This window comes from Rana temporaria, chromosome 2 (genome assembly GCF_905171775.1).
Source record: "Rana temporaria chromosome 2, aRanTem1.1, whole genome shotgun sequence".
Lineage (NCBI taxonomy): Eukaryota > Metazoa > Chordata > Amphibia > Anura > Ranidae > Rana > Rana temporaria.
Window position 1 is genome coordinate 289,664,532 of NC_053490.1, and position 12,239 is coordinate 289,676,770.

The following is a 12,239-nucleotide window of genomic DNA, read 5'->3' on the forward strand; positions in this document are numbered from 1 at the left end:
GGGGGGGGGGGGGGGGGGGGGGGGGGAAATCAGATCCTGCATCTCTCTGTGCAGCCGTAGCACCCCCTCATCTCTGCCTCCCCTGGTCTCAGCATTTAGTAGGCTCCGGCAGCTGACTCCAGCCCTTCTCTGGTCCTCCTCCAGACCCTGCGCTTTCTGCTTCCCAGCTGTGCCTCCAGGCTTCTTCATGGCAGCAGCACATGGTAAGAGGGGGGGGGGGGTTTACCCTGTGATGTAAGCGAGGGTGGGGTGCTCTGGCCATCTAGTCTTTCAGATACAACTGGCCCTTTGAGGGTAACCATAATGTTAGGCTCTAGAACCACTTCCCAGGAGTGAAAAGGACTATGACCAAAGGGGCAGATGTCCTAAGGTAAATAAGAATCTGGGTTGGGGTTTATAGTAAAGTTCAGTTTAAAAGGGCTAGAGAGAGTGTTAGTTAAGCCCAGGGAAAACACCTTACAACAACAAAAACCCAAAATGGAGAATACAAAACAAGTCAGACCATTCCTGCCTGTCTGGTCTTCACCAAATAGTGAATCTTGCTTACAGTGGAAGAAACACTTCTTCAATTTAGCCTCTTTCTTCTGCAAACCTTCAGTTTCCTTAACAAAATGCTGATACATAGCAAAACAAAATCTTCTACAAAGAACTAGCAAGTACATTCCAAGCTTAAAAGTAGAACTACAGTATAGGCAAAACTTGTTTTTTCCATTTTGGATAGAGTAAAGTAGGGTTATAACCCCTCAAATCTTTTTTTTGTATTTTCTTTGCCATCTGTGTCCAATTGGGGAGATTTACCTTCACTTCCTTTCCCATAGTCAAAAAATACTTTTTCAGAGATTCTCTCACTTTAGGGGAATTTCTTTGGGGCCCCCAGGTCACCAGAAATAGTGTCGCAATTGAAAGATTTTCCCTCTACAGTGGAACCTTGAATTACGAGCATAATCCGTTCCATGAGTATGCTTGCAATGCAAAGCACTCGCTTATCAAAGCGAGTTTCCCCATAGAAGTCAATGGAAACGAAAATAATTTGTTCCACGTGGTCTTTTGTGGCATGCAATACTGCATGTGGCCAGAGGTACAGCTCACACGCACAGGCAAACCGAGTCAGGATTTAAAAAAAAAAAAAATGCTCGTATTGCGGAACGCTCGTTAACCACGTTACTCGCAATCTGAGGTTTCACTGTATTACTCAAAATGTGGAATTTTCTTTTACTTTCAATAATCGTAAACAGGACAAATAGAGGGTTAATGTCCCTAACGGGGGGCACATACAGCAATAATAACTTAATAGAGTGGAGAGGGATTAGAACACCTATCAAAGACTAAAAAAAAAAAAAAATTCAAAACATGTTGCCTTTTGTTGTACTTCAATTAAGGGCCCATTAATAGAGTGAGCCGCAGCACACATCTTTTAATACACTTGTATATGGCATTAGGCAGCCAGCCCGCTATTGTGGGCTTTAGGGCAGGTGAGCTGTAGTACATTGTAGGTGTGCACTGGGGGTGCAACTGGAAACACAAATCTACAGTGTGTTGGGTGCACTGCAGTAACACTCATCAGGATACGAGTTATTCTGGAATGCTGAGGATTTCCATATATTTAAAGAAAAAAAAAAAAAAATGGGACAGTTGCTCAGTGTACACCAACTATGACTTCTGTGACCTTCTTCCAAATTTGTCCAGCAGTTGTTAGTAAACCATGTAAAGATTCAGAGCCTTTTTCTTTACTTAAGAGTGGAGTTCTGCCAAAAATTTTTTTGCATGCCTTGCCATCTATTCTCTCCAATGGAAAGCCAGTCTGCAGCTTAAGGCTCTTTTCACACTTGTGCGGCCCAAAATCGCAGGACGTGAAATGCCATGCATCTCTACGAGAACCATTTCAACTGACACTACTGAATACGCTGCTACTTCAAAAAGAGGTTCCTGCACTACTTTGATACGACTTCAACGCCAGAGACTTTAGCTGGATTGTCATGAGCAGGGATCCTCAAACTACGGCCCTCCAGCTGTTGCGGAACTACACATCCCATGAGGCATTGTAAAACTCTGACATTCACAGACATGACTAGGCATGATGGGAATTGTAGTTCCTGAACACCTGGAGGGCCGTAGTTTGAAGACCCATGGTCATGAGAGTCAGGGATGACCCGAATTTGAAAGTCTTATTATAGACTTTAGCAGTGTTGGGCACAGATGATGACTTTATTGTCTTGATAAAATGTGGGTGTACATGAATTGATGTTTGGCAGTTGGATCTTTTGATATGTAACTATTCTCAGCAATAATTAGCCACGACCATCGTCCCACATTGCTATTTTCTGTAATATGTTGGCACCAGAGATCCTTGGGCAGTATGGATACACAGATAACATCCAACAGCCGAGTTGGTGAAAGGCATTGCTATTGCTGTGGCTGTGACCCGTTACCTTTCAGTAAAGGCTAGGAGACTGATGCTTTGGCAATGGGGATATCAGTAGGATAGGTTCCAAAATCTGGCCCTATCAGTACCATGGCAAGAGGCACAGTGTTGGCACCACTTATCTCATTTGGGTGGAGATGGCAAAATAGATATTATGAAACAATCTGCTTATTCTCCAGTATGCAAGGGCAAATTGAACCTTTTTTTCCCCCCTTTTTCAGAAATACTAAAGATGAAGTTAAAATGGAACTAAAATCCCTATCATGGTAGATGGGCTCTTGACATTAGGTGCACGTATTGCACACAATACAAAACACATTTGCTTGCCAAAGCACCCTCCTTCACCACTTTTTCCGGCCAATTGATTGGTTACTAACAAGGTGACTCTTGCAGGAGTTCTCAGCTCTACAGTCCTCAGCTCTGCTCTTGGCACACCGAAACCAGAGCCAGAATGTACATTGTACAGTGCATCGGCCAGACAAGTAATCACCTAGAGTCGGGGAACAGGATCTTTGATAAAAGCATCTCTTGATGCAAAAAAAGAAATAAAATGGATTGAAGGAAAAAAAATAAAATTGCTCACGTTGCCCATGAACACAGTCAGTGTTGATGGGGGAATCCCTCCTGCTGTGCCATATTATTCTGACAGATGTAGGTTTCCCAGCCTTCAGTATACAATGATCACTGTTGGCTGCTATAGCTGGCTTAATGGAGGAAGGAACAATCCTGACAGCTTCTGCTTGGTGACTAATACAGTCATCTGCTTCTTGTATAATGTTTCCATTCTTACGAACTCTTTGCTGCCTTTCACCTGCACAGCATGGCACCACCAAGACAAGCACCGTGTATGCTGTACCCCCTGGACATGTACTGGCAGGAAGACTCAGATACCCTGCAGGACCTCAAGCTTTACTGCAATCTAAAACACCTGAGGTGTCACCATTCTAGGAACTTGTCAGCCCAGCTAGGCCACAAAGATTTAGGAGGTGAAGATCAATGTTTCCTTGTTGTGGCAGGCACATGGAGATCCTCCAAACCCAGGTGTCAGAGGCATTCGCTACAAGGAGGATGAGCTGCTGCCATTCACTTCTGATTTTCACCAACTCTAGGACATGATCACTGCTGCCCTCCAACAATGCACAATGACCAGGAGATCTGGCTTTGATGATCTAATACCTGCATGTGGGCACTGCTCTCCAATGATGCACAATGACCAGGAGATCTGGCTTTGATGATCTAATACCTGCATGTGGGCACTGCTCTCCAATGATGCACAATGACCAGGAGATCTGGCTTTGATGATCTAATACCTGCATGTGGGCACTGTTCTCCAATGATGCACAATGACCAGGAGAGCCTTCTCTTAAAGTGGTTGTAAACCCACTTTTTGTACTTTTACCTACAGGTAAAGCCTATAACAAGGTTTACCTGTAGGTAAGGAGAATATCTCCTAAACCTGCACGGTTTAGGAGATATTCCCCTCGCAATGCGCCGCTGCACATGCGCAGGGGGGATCTACGGCGAAAGGACCGGCAGCTGCCGGACCTTGCCGAGTTTTAAATCGCACGCGCGGGAGTGACGTCATCGCCGCTCCAGCCAATCACATCGCTGAAGCGGCGATACCCGGAAGACACGCCGAGGCAAGATGAAATCTCGCTCGGTGTGAACCAGGTAAGTGCTACGCACCTCGTTCCGAGGTAAGTATTTCATAATGAGCTAATATGCGGTGCATATTAGCTCATTATGACTTTTCCCTTACAGGAGGAAAAAAAATAAAAAAAATTAATGCGGGTTTACAACCGCTTTAAGATCCAATATCAGTGTGTGGGACCCTTGGAGAAGGCAGAGTGGGCACAACCCGAGTCCTTTTTTGTTTAGGTGCTCCATGTTCTCAGAGACACATCTTTCACCTAGACCTCGCTACTCTAAGGGTTAATAGCTACACATGTTTATTGTTAAGATGCTCAATTACTGGGATAAGGATGCCATCCTCCCTGTTGCACAAGAAGAGTATGGGACGTTTCTTTAGCCAGGGCTTGACAAATTTGCGTTGAATCTAGGAGCCAGCTAAATAAAAAAAAAAGTTAGAAGCCAGTTTTTAACTAACAAAAGCTTACGGTTGGAACATGTTCACAAAAGGTGGACTTATCCTTTAATCCTTTCACAGCCAGAGACGTTTTTTGCACACGTTTAAAAAAACATCTTAGGCCGTAAGATTACCTAAAATCCCCAAACATATATTTTCTGAAAGCAGACACCATAGAGAATAAAATAGCGGTAGTTCAATTTTTTTTGTGTCACATGATAAAACCCGCAAAAGTTTAGTAAAAAAAAAAAAAAAAAAAAAAAAAAAAAAACACACCACACATTAAAAAGTTAATTTTACGAGGCACAAAAATGCAATAAATTACCAGATTTTTGGTAAAATATAAAAGCCGAGGTTGCACCGAGTACAGATTCCCAACATGTCAAGCCCTAAATATGTGTGTGCCCATGACATGGCAAACTTCAATACACTATATTTTCTCACAGACGATGCTTTAAAAGCCCCCTATAGGTTATCAGTTTAGCGTTACGAAGGAGATCTAGTGCTAAAATAATTGCTCTCACTCCGGCGTGCACGGCGATATCCAACATGGGTATCGGTCAATGTTTTCAGGAGTAAACCCTACTAGCTCATTATGAAATACTTACCTTAAAATCAATCTGTTGCAGCGATCCCCACACACTGCTGTCATGGACGACATTTTTTCCAGAGCTTCTACTGCGTTTACGGGCTTCGGCGCCCCCGAGAACTCACGATGACATCACTCCGGCGCATGCGTCGCCATTTACAGCACCAACTCAGAAGGAATGGCACACGTGGACCGTTCCTTCAGAGCACATGCGCCAGTGATGTCACTGTCTGCATGCACTGGAAATAGCTCCTAAACCGTGCAGGTTTAAGAGATATTTTCAATACATATAGGTAAGCCTTAAACATTTGCAGAGAAAGTTTACTTCCTGCTTAAGATGCACATCCAAGAGTCTCTTAAAAATATCAATACTCCCCGCTGACGCCACCACCTGTGGAAGAGAGTTCCCCATCCTTATTGCCCCAATGACGAAAAACTCCCTGGGCAGTTTAAGGTTAAATCGCTTTCCCTCCAATCTCAGTGTGTCCCCGTGTCCTCTTACACTCCTTGAGACTGAATAGTTTTTTTCCTATGTTGGGAACACCATTGAGGTATTTGTAAATAGCCATCATGTCTCCTCTCAAGTGTTGTTTCTCCAGCGAGGATAACATTAAGAGTCGGTTCACACACAGCCGACATGACTTTGGGGGCGACTCGGCAAGGCGATCTCAAGGCGTCTTGAGAGGCAACTTGCAAAATGACTTCAGTATTGAAGTCAATGCAAGTCGCTCCGAATCGCCCCCAAAGTAGTACAGGAACCTTTTTCTAAGTCGGAGCGACTTGCGTTGCTCCTATTAGAACGGTTCCATTCACTACAATGGGACGCGACTTGTCAGGCGGCTGTGTCGCCTGACGAGTCGCCCCAGTGTGAACCGGGTCTTAGTGTTTGCAGCCGTTCCTCGTAATTGACGTCCTCCAGTCCCCTTATTAGTTTTGTTTCCCTTCTCTGGACTCTCTTCAGTTCCAGAACATCCCTTCTGAGGGCTTGTGAGCAGTACTGGACAGAGTACTCCAGATGTGGTCTAATCACATTTTATAAAGTGGTAGGACTATGTATCTTTTTTTATGCATGCTAATTATTCTGCTTGCTTTGGTAGTTGCAGCTTGACACTGAATGCTATAGTTCAATCTGTCATCTACTAGGTCCCCCAGATCTTTCTCCATTCTTGATTCTCCCAGAGGTTCTCCCCCTAGTAAGTAGTTTGCATTTATGTTTTTTGCCCCAAGAGCATTACTCAACATTAAGCCCTGGTTCACACTGGGCTGCGGGAGTGAAGCCGTGCGAGTTCAGCTGAACTCGCACGATTTCACTCCCGCCGGCAGTCCCGATTTCGGCCGCAATTTAAGAGACATCTGTGCAGGTTTCTGTACAGATGTCAATGTAAATCGAGGCCAGAAATCGCAAAAAGTAGTACAGGAACTACTTTTTGAAATCTGTGCAGCGCCGCAGATGCGGCGTCGCACCGATTAGGACAGTGTCATTGCCGACAATTGCCGGCAAATGCCGCCGATTTGAGATGCGATTTCACATGTGAAATCGCATCTCAAATCGAAGCAAAACGTACCCAGTGTGAACCTGGGCTTAACCTCACTTGCCCACTGCAATATTTTTATTGAATGCAACCCACCTCCTTTTGCTTGGACCCCCAGCACTAGAAGTGATAATTACAGCAACATTTAGGACTATGTTATACTAGTCTTGCCCTCTGAGGGCATTTGACAGGTGGTACGAAGGTGTGATAATGCGCCACACAAACCCCCCACCGGCATGTTGAAACCAATCAAACCCCACACTAGCACGCAAGAACCTCATGCACTGCACACTTGCGAGGTGCCCCTATTCAGTTAAATAGGTTGTATTCAGCAGGCAGTATTGCCCATTGAATTGAACAGGGATAAGTACTTGCTGCCACGCTGGAATGCAAACCATCAATCGCTGCATTACCGCCTCTCCAACACACTACAGACTATTTTTAAAGTGGTTGTAAAGGCTGAAGGTTTTTTACTCCCACTAATAATCCCCTGAACCCCCTCAATCCAGCGGTGTGCCAGAGAGCCTCAGCTGTCCCAGGACTCCCTTTCCTCATTGGCTACCACTGCTGTCAATCACAGCCATTTAGCCAATGAGGAGAAAGCGGGGGAAGGGCCAAGCCACGGCTCTCTGTCTTATGGACGCATTCAGCAAGGGCTCAGGAGTGAGCACACACACTAGTGCCCTCATAGCAAGTGGCTTGCCATTGGGTACACTGGTCAAGAAGGAAGAGCCAGAAGTAAGCATGAGCTCCGGCGTGTTCGCATAGAACACGTGCGGAGCCCGCCAGGAAATGGGCACCTGCGCTGCGCTAATCACAGCCAGGCAGACATTTCCCGATGCTCGGCTGCAGAGATCGGGAAATGCCTGCCTGGCTGTGATTAGCGCAGCGCGGGTGCCGACTTCCTGGCGGGCTCCGCACGTGTTCTATGCGAACACGCCGGAGCTCATCCTTAGCCAGAAGCACCAGGAAGGGACATGAGAAGAGGTTTGGGGCTGCCCCGTGCAAAACCACTGCACAGAGCAGGTTTTTTTTTTTAAAACCAAACCTTTAATAACTTTAATCCTTATGCTAAAAAGCAGAGCATAATAATATTTACTTGTTTTACACTTTTTATTTTTTTACATTTCTTCAGTTACTTGCTGGTTTCCAGGCCTAGGCAACTGAAGTCATTCATCCCAGGAGTATTCAGGAGGGGAGGAAGGGCTTTCCTCAACTAAGCACGCTTTTCATCCTGCATGCCTGAGCTAATGGCAGATGGATTCCAAGAAGTAAACGCTACATTAAATAGCCATGGCCATAAACGCAAGTGGGGTGTTTTTCAAAGTGATTTCTCTGCAAAATAAAGCAAAGAGACATGGATGGATGGTAGAGGAGGGTTGCACCGATACGGTTTTTTTTTACCAGCGAGTACCAATTCGGTACCTTTGTGGTGCGATTTGAACCCATACAAAACATATGGGCTCAAATAGCACTGCAAAGAATTACATGCAATTTAAACAGGAATGCGGTGCAATTCCTGTCCGAATCGCAAGCGCCTGTGTGAACCCAGGCTGAAGTCACTATGATAAGCCTGGGTTCACTCAGGAGAGGTGGGCAAAAACCGCAGTGCAGAGTGCGATTTGAGTCCATTCATTTTGTATGGGCTCAAATCATCCTGCAAAAGGTATCGGTTTAAGGTATTGGAGCATTTGCACGACTGGTATCAGTGCCACCCTGAATGGGGGCATTTACTTTGAATAACAATTTGAAGAGCAGTTATGGGTTGTGATGCTCAGATGCAGTGTAGTTCCACTTAAAAAAAAAAAAAAAAAAAAACCCACACAGGATTTTTGCTTGCACATGATTGGACAATGAGCAGAGCCTCACCACATTCACTAACCTTCTGGGAAAATTCCCTTTGAAAAGCGAACAGCCTTCAGTAAGAATGAGCTCCGGCGTGTTCGCATAGTACACATGCAGAGTCCGCCAGGAAGTGTGCACGGCGATGCGCTAATCACAGCCAGGGAGACATTGTCCTAATGCTCGGGTGCAGGGATCGTGAAATGTCTCCCTGGCTGTGATTAGCGCAGTGCCGTGCACACTTTCTGGCGGGCTCTGCACGTGTACTATGCGAACACGCCAGAGAGCATCCTTAGCCTTCAGTAAAACCCCTTTCACACTGGGGAGGGAGGTGCGGTGGCGGTATAGCGGCGCTATACCGTGGGAATTGCGGCTGTATTCGGCTGCTAGTGGTGCGGTTTTAACCCCAGCTAGCGGCCGAAACAGGGTCAATACCACCCTCAATGCGCCTCTGCAAAGGCGAATTGCGGGGGAGTATAGCCGCGGTTTCCCATTGATTTCACACCGCTCCTCTCACCGCTCCAAAGATGCGGCTAGCAGGACTTTTGGAGCAGTCCTGCTAGCGCACCGTTCCAGTGTGAAAGCTCTCTGACTTTCACACTGGAGAAACAGCATCTGCTGTTTAGGGTCGGTTTGCAGGCGCTATTTTTAGCGCAATAGTACCTGCAAAAGTGTGAAAGGGTCCTAAGGCCTGATACAGACCTATGCATTTTTTGTGCTTTTTGCATAATTGCACAACAGAACGTGTTCCATAGGAAACCATGTTAAATGGGCTGTAGTGCAAATCTGCAAAAAGCACAGGTGTGAATCCAGCCCAATGAATATTGCTAGCTCATTACCTCTTCTGTATTCAACCCACCTCTTTTTGTTTGGTCTCCGGGCATTCAGAATGTAGCGTCAGAGTCGCCCCTTCAATGTTCCTTGGCATGCACATAGAGCCAGGGTTAATGGTAAAGTGAATCTGGTCCGGAGAAATGATGTGCTGAACATATCCTTGCGACATGGCATCCTGTTCAGACATAAGCAGCAGTCCTTCTTCATTGGCAGCGTCCAAAAAAGGCAAGTTAGACGCCACATTGGCATCATCGTCCTCCTCATCTTCCTCTTCGTCGGACAGCTGCTGGTCCTGCTCTATGAGGACAGTGGTGGTATCGTAAACGGTGCCCGTTTCCCGCCCTCCCTTCTCCACAAACCACTTCCTCATCTTGATCTCCGGACACAAGGAGTCCTCCTCAATGGACATCAGAGCCAGTTCTGGACTATTCTCCCCCATGATCGCAATTCAACAAGTCACTTCATCTGTCACAGATGTACCCTTCCCACGTTAGGAAAAATAAAAAATGGGACGCCACATGTTCATGGGACAACGGAGATTAACCCCTAAAATAAAAAATCATCGATTGATGTGACCAGAAAAAAACACGTCTAAATCCAAAATATATAGAAATGTATATAAAAAAAACAGGAATGTAGCAGTGTTACAGGACGTCACATCCAGATGCGTCTTCTTGTCATGGTTACATAATCCAATCACATCAGGTTTACCCTCACATAGTAAATGTATAGAAGTTGGGATTAGGTTTGCTTGAAGGGTCCAATGAATTATCTGTAGCTGAACTTAGCACAGTGTTTGCCCTTTTCCTCCATCAAACACAATTGTGTGACTTGTAGCCAGGCAGAGACAGTGTGACAAGAGCCTACAGACACCCAGCTCCTGGACATAGTGCTGGCTGAGGTTCCAGTCTTCGGAGAACACTAAAGGGGGCACTTTGTCAGCAGTCCCTTAGGTAGGGAGCCCCCCTTTGGTAGGAGAGGGACAGCAGCCAACTATCACACTCCCCCGGTCACACGACAGCCGCTTCCCTCCATACACAGCGCTACGACTAAGGAGGCTGAAGAGAACAAGCTCCCTCACAGAAAGCACGCACTGCTCCCACTAATCTCCGGCCCGCTGTCCTCCAATCATGCCCGAACAGCGCCACTTCCTGATCCGCTTCCTTCACCTGAACATCAGGAGAGACGGAGAGCAGGAAGGGACATACTTGCCAGAAAGCGAGTGAGCCCATAGGTCACGTGACGGAAGAGCGTGAGAACGTGGGAAGGAGCGCAGCATGTGACAGGAGACGTTTCCTTGGCAACGGGATCGTGGTCGCAGTAACGCGTAGGTCGTGACTTGCGAACGGAGCGCCCTCTGTTGACCTTTTTAGAACTGGCACCTTACATGATTAGCGGCTACAACATTCACCTCGCACATGCGCAGTTATGCATAGGGAAGATGCTGAAATGCAGCCCATTCACCTCCTTGAGCGCGTTTTCAAAAGCGACTGCCAATGCATGGCCAGGGCTGCCAACTTTCAGTAAATTTACTAACAGTTTGTAAAATCCGTACATTTTGCCTCTGTCCTTGAATGTCCATTACGAACATGTAGGCTGCATGTCCGTAACTAACATTCATGGACAGATGCAACAATTATGGATTTTACAAACTGTTAGTAAATTTACTGAAAGTTGGCAGCCCTTGCATGCATGGCACAGCAAGCATGTTTTTTTTCCCTAAGGTTTGTTTCACACATATGCAGTTTGATTTTGATCCGTTTCTGCAGTTTTTTATTTTTTTTCTTGTCAAAGAATTTTATTGACATTAGAAAGTCAAGTAAGTATATAGGCCCAGATTCTCAAAGGACTTACGATGGCGCAGCGCCATTTACGCCGTCGTAAGTCCTAATCTGGCCCGTCGTATCTATGCGACTGATTCTTAGAATCAGTTACGCATAGATATCCATTAGATCCGACAGGCATAAGTCTCTTACGCCGTCAGATCTAAACTGCAATTTTGTTTGCCCGCTAGGTGGCGCTTCCGTCAATTTCCATGTCGAGTATGCAAATTAGCTAGATACGCAAATTCCTGAACGTACGCGCGGCCGACGTAGTAAAGTTACGACGTTTACGTTAGGCTTTTCCCGGCGTAAAGTTGCCCCTGGGTCTATGAGGTGCAGCCAATGTTAAGTATGGCCGTCGTTCCTGCTCCAAGTTTTGAAATTTTACGTCGTTTGCGTAAGTCGTTCGCGAATACGGCTGGACGTAATTTACGTTCACGTCGAAAGCATGACGATTTGCCGACGTCATTTGGAGCATGCGCACTGGGATTCAGTCGCGGCCGGCGCATGTGCAGTTAGTTTGGCGCGGGGACGCGCTTCATTTAAATTATAAAAAAAAAAAAAAAAAAAACATCTGTTTTGTACTGTCATTTAAATTATACACGCCCCCTACCCGCCGAATTTGAATTCCGCCGGGTGATTTTCGACACGCCGCCGCAACTTTACAGGCAAGTGCTTTGTGAATAAAGCACTTGCCTGAAAAACTTGCGGCGGCGTAACGTAAATGAGATACGTTACGCCCGCACATTTTTGCGCCAATATACGTGAATCTGGGCCATAGTTGGCAACATTGTAAAAAAAATGATAGGGACATCGTTTTTTTGTCGGTAGGAGACTCGTTGTAATAAGGGGGCGTGGCATACATTTTTAGGCATGGTGTAGCGTGAAAAGGAAAATGCAGCGGCGCATGAAAATGGGCGTGGTTTAAACTAAATATTGGGCGTGGCTTAAAGGCAATGGCTCAAAGGGGGTGTGGTTCGAGTCTGAGATGAATGAGGGATGGAGGGAGATAGAAATGAGGAAGGAGAGAGAAGGAAAGAGGGATGGAGGGCCAGCAAGCCCAGATCCTACACCACAATAGAAATATGTGTATTCTAGAAAGTTTAACAAT

The 12,239-nt window shown here is 46.0% G+C and overlaps 1 protein-coding gene across 1 annotated transcript in view; it reads right to left on the reverse strand.

Moving 5' to 3' along the window:
• The window catches only part of MTF1 (metal regulatory transcription factor 1), a 71,048-nt gene extending 60,490 nt beyond the window's left edge, over positions 1-10,558 (reverse strand). Inside the window, exon 1 of the mRNA XM_040337205.1 lies at positions 9,331-10,558. Within this exon, the coding sequence (XP_040193139.1) occupies positions 9,331-9,744 (414 nt within the window). The 5' untranslated portion in view covers positions 9,745-10,558. The remainder of the gene's footprint in view (positions 1-9,330) is intronic.
• Positions 10,559-12,239: the final 1,681 nt, after the last annotated feature.